A 4,792-nucleotide genomic window follows, 5' to 3' on the forward strand; every position below is an offset into this window, starting at 1 on the left:
GAAGGTTCGTAAACTCTCGTTATCTTGATTGCTTTGACGCTCTCATCTTTCAACATGGATGATATCTATGCTATAGCATCAACATGCCTGAGGTCTCTTTTGCATAAGTGCCTGATCTTGATGCTAGGTATTTGGGACGCGAGAGTCTGGACCAGGGCCATGTACGCTGAAAGGGTCTCGTCGTAGACATTGTATTCTAGTCATATTTGTCGTATGACTAGTTGTGAGTCGCTTGTCAAGCGTACATCGATTATTCCCATTTCTATTATTAAACGAAGAGCATGTACCACGGATTCGTATTCTACAATGTTGTTGGTATGCCCCTTGAATTCCAATCTCAGCGCGTGTATGATCCTTTCTCCCGTGGGGGTGGTGATTACGATGCCTATGTCCGCACCTTCCCTATTCCATCAATGAAGACCTCCTATTGTCTTTGATTTGTGGGTTCGAGAACATCGACTGGATCTTTCCCGTCCTCTGCTTCTGGTATGCCCCTCACTTCCTCGTCATTGTCCAGGGGTAAATCTGCTAGAAAATCCGCCAGAACTTACGATTTTTGGGACTGCTGGATCTCATGGATGATGTTGAACTGATCGAGATGAGTATTCCATTTTGCTATCCTTCCTACTTTTCCAGCGCTCTTGAGAACAGCCTCCAACGGTGCTTTGCACGGAACAGGAATGTAGTGAGTCAAAAAATAGGTTCTTAGCTTTTGGGTTGCCCATACTAGTGCCAAGATGAGCTGATCGATCTTCGTATAATTTCTCTCTGCCGTGTTGAGAGTCTTGCTGACGTAATAAATTGGATGCTCTACCTTCGTGTTTGTCTTGACCAATACTGCACTGACTGCATCTTCCGTTGCTGCTATGTAGAAAGACAATACCTCATCGGGATCGAGCTTTTGTAGGATCGGGATCGTGGCTAGATATTCTTTGATCTTTTGGAAAGCTTCTTCGCATTCTGTGGTCCATTCAAACTTGCTCCCTTATTTGAGGATGTTGAAGAAATGTTTGCATTTGTCCGATGACCTGGCGATGAATCTACCCAGAGCTCCTAAGGATCCGTTGAGTTTTTGGACTTCTTTCAGGTTCTTCGGGAATGGCATCTCTACGATGGCCTGAATATTGGCGGGATCTACTTCGATGCCCCTCTTCGTTACTAGGTATCTGAGGAACTTCCCTGAGGTGACGCCGAATGTGCATTTTTCCGGATTTACTTTCATGTTGTGCTTCCTCATTGCTTCGTAGATATCCCTCAGGTCATGATGGTGGTCCTTGCGCAGCTTACTTTTGACAAGCATATCGTCAACATAGACTTCTAGGGTGTTCCCAATCCAAGGCTTGAAGATAGCATCAACCATCCTATGATATGTTTCGCCTGCATTTATAAGTCCGAACGACATCCTTGTGTAACAATAGAGGCTGTGCGGGGTGTAGAATGTTGTATGTTGTTGATCTTCTTCTGCAAGGGCTACTTGGTTGTAACCAGAATATCCATCCATGAATGATAGTTCTTCGTATCCTTCGACGGCTTCCACCAGTTGATCGATGATTGGGAGCGGATAACTGTCCTTCGGACATGCCTTATTGAGGTTGGTGAAATCGATGCATATTCTTACTCCTCCATTCTTCTTTGGCACTATGAACATGTTCGATATCCACGTTGGATATTTGACTTCCTTGATGAATCCTGCTTCTAACAATTTGCGGAGCTCCTTCTCAATTGCTTGGTGGTACTTGGGTGCTACCTTTCGTACTTTCTGACTGAAGAGGGCGTGTCCGGCTTTATACGAAGTTCGTGCTGAATTATCTTCGGATCAATTCCTAGCATGTCTCCTAATTTCCACGCAAATATGTCCGCGTGTTCCATGAGTAACTTGATTAGAGCCATCTCTCTTTCTTTCTCCATTAAAGTCTCTATCTTGATCATCTTCGGGTTCTCTTCGGTCCTTATATTGATCTCCTTCACGGGTTCCACAGATGTGAATGTAGGCTTCGGTTCCCCTAGGAGTGGGACGTTCTTTAATTGCTATTTGGTAGGCTCTTCAGCCCCCTTAGCTGTTGAGGTGCTTGCTTCGGTGTTGAGAACGATGCTTTCCTTCGTCAGACTTTTTCCGGAGATTTCTTCGAGATAAAGGTCAATTGCTTTTTCCTTGGCAGCCTCTTTGTTTCGGCTTCTTCGGGATTTACGCTACTCATCTTGTTCGTTATTGAGTTGGTTTTGTATAGCCTGGCATTCTCGAGCAGTGACCTGATCTCCCTTTATTTCCATTACCCCTTCGGGTGTTGGAAATTTAAGGTACTGATAATAGGTCGCTGCTACTCCTTTGAGCTTATGCACCCATCTTTGACCGATGATGGTGTTGTAGGGGGAAGAAGCGTCCAGTACACTGAATCGAGTAGCAACCTTCATAGGTCCCGCATTCACTTGTAAAACAATATCTCCTAAGGGTTTTGTCGGTGCCCCATTGAATCCATAGATGGTGTAATAAGAAGAAATCAGTTGCTCGTCGTTCAACTCCATCCGGTTGAATGTGTCGTAGAAAAAAACATTAACCGAACTCCCTCCGTCGATGAGGATCTTCGTGATATTGCATCCCGCCACAGGTAATGTAAGGACCAAGGGATCGTTGTGGTCTTCCATGTCTTCCTCGATATCTTCGGCATCGAAAGTCATAGGTGCGTTCATCCACTGCTCACGTTCGTCCACTTCTACCCCATCGATATTATACAGCTCGCAATAATCCTCGAATTGTTTTCTTATCCTTTTTACTATCTGGGTGGTCAAAGATGGTCCAGTAGCTTCGGAACATGAGATGATGTTGATGCTTCGATTTCCTTCGGGGAGTTGGACTTGCTTGCTTCGCTTAGCCATCTCTTCAGTTCCTTCCTTCTGTATGTATTGCTTGAGATCACCAGCGTCAATCAGCTTCTGGATCATTATCTTGAGATTCTTGCATTTCTCAGTTTGGTGCCCGTTGAAGCAGTGATATTCACAGTAATCCCTTAACTTCTAGGTCCTTGGGGGCTGTTTTCCTTTGGACCATGGCCATTCCAGGTTTTCCCGATCCTTGATTTCCCTTAGGATGCGAGTGTAGTTGGTGTTCAACTTCGTGTAAACTTGGTCTTCGAACTTTCGGTCATCACGCCGACGATTGTCTCTTCGTCCTCTCCTATCTTGTTAGGACGCTCAGTGGAGCTCCTTTTAGACCCGCTAGCTTTCTCTACTGAATGCGTCCGATGAGATCTTTGAACCTGGGCTCTGGGGTTTTCCCATTGGATCTCTTCTAGCCTGGCGTGGTTTTTGATGATTACTCGAAGGTCTCCTTCGGTCGTGGGAACACTTCCACGAATCTCGACAAATAACGGGCTCATCCTATCCAATCCCCACTTGTAGCAGTTAATGCTGACCACCAGATCTACGCTCCCTATTGCCTGGAAAATCTTGTGCCATCTGTCAGTATATTCCCTGGTTGTTTCTCTGCAGGCGATCGACAATGAGAATAACTTGTCCATCCATGCGTTAACAACCTTGTTGTACATATACGTTCCTAAGAACTTCTCAGTAAGCTGATCGTAGGAGTCGATGGAGTTGGGTGGAAGGTTATTGAACCAGGATAGGGGCGATCCTTTCAAACTTAAAGGGAAATATCTACATAGGACTGCGTCATCTTGATCCCATCGTGCCAGCATGCGATTGTAATATCGAAGATGGGACGCAGGATCACTGGATCCATCGTAACACTCAAACGCTGGGATAGGGCACTTCTGAGGAATGAGAGCTCTGGCCAGATGTGGAACCAATGGGGTGGTGTTGGCTTCTTTCATCACCTCTTCTAGTCTTCCTCCCCCTTGTCTTGATTTCAGTTGCTTGATTTATGCCATCATTTCAGCACGGAGGTCCTCCATAGCACGCTGGTGGTCTTCTCGGACTGCTGATCATTCTGATCTTCGGTTCTCACTATCAAAATAGTCAGAATTCTCTGGCATGTAATCGGGGTCGGATGACTTATTTCCTCTGGTTGCTCCTCGGTTCAATGGCTCGGGATTTGTCACGACGATCCTTCGGTCATGGTTCAGTTCTGGTGCTTTAGAAATTGCTTCATCGTGCTGATGCGCTGCTCCAATGCTTTGGGAAATCTTGTCCTTGAGCTCCTGATTCTCTCGATCTAGTAATGCGACAACTTCTACATACGTCTTCCGGTTCTTCTTTAATTCTTCGAGCTCTGCTATCAGTTGAGGGGAATGATTCGATCCTTGGTTCGGAGTTCCGACCCGCCCTTGCTCCTAATAGCCATAGTGTGATCTTCATCAATTTTTTGGATTAAGGGATGGGGTGGGTCGGAATTCAGCAACTGCAATTCCACGTGTGGAGGCATCGGTTGTGCAGTTGGCAGAGCTTGGTTCTGATTGTTCGTTGGCGGCATCCCAAGGGATGGCTGATGCATCATTGATTCTGCAAATCCTTCTCGTTGTAGGTGAGCAGGGAAGCTGCAGACGCCTTTGATGCTTCAGCTTTGGATTCCATAGCTTTGAGTGCCGCTGCTGCTACTACGTTGTCATCTAGAGGTGAGGTGATTTCCGCTGTATCTGTCTTCTGGTTTGGTGCCTTCGTCTTCTCACCCTTTTGTTTACTGCGTGTCATAACTGGTGTCGTCCTTGGTGTTTCTTTGGACGATACCTTGGTTTTTCCCACATCCTTTGTTTTTTCCATCTTCGATCCCTTTGCCTGCGCAGGTAAAACATCATCGAAAATCCAATATCCATGTGGGTCCCGTTAGTAAAGTTAATTC

General features: G+C 45.8%; 2 protein-coding genes across 2 annotated transcripts; both read right to left on the bottom strand.

Moving 5' to 3' along the window:
- Window positions 1-2,190: 2,190 nt before the first annotated feature.
- On the bottom strand, window positions 2,191-2,940 carry LOC113303613. Its single transcript, XM_026552685.1, has one exon. It carries the CDS (start codon window positions 2,938-2,940, stop codon window positions 2,191-2,193), a length of 750 nt encoding a protein of 249 aa, XP_026408470.1.
- A 164-nt stretch (window positions 2,941-3,104) lies between these two features.
- LOC113303689 lies at window positions 3,105-3,827 on the bottom strand. The gene has a single exon (XM_026552773.1). It carries the CDS (start codon window positions 3,825-3,827, stop codon window positions 3,105-3,107), a length of 723 nt encoding a protein of 240 aa, XP_026408558.1.
- Window positions 3,828-4,792: the final 965 nt, after the last annotated feature.

The sequence above is a fragment of the Papaver somniferum genome, chromosome 1 (genome assembly GCF_003573695.1).
Source record: "Papaver somniferum cultivar HN1 chromosome 1, ASM357369v1, whole genome shotgun sequence".
In the NCBI taxonomy this organism is placed as follows: Eukaryota; Viridiplantae; Streptophyta; class Magnoliopsida; order Ranunculales; family Papaveraceae; genus Papaver; species Papaver somniferum.

Excerpts from the sequence above, each read along its gene's own strand:
- LOC113303613 (XM_026552685.1), bottom strand. The coding sequence starts at position 2,940 with ATGATCCAGAAGCTGATTGACGCTGGTGATCTCAAGCAATACATACAG.
- LOC113303689 (XM_026552773.1), bottom strand. The coding sequence starts at position 3,827 with ATGAAAGAAGCCAACACCACCCCATTGGTTCCACATCTGGCCAGAGCT.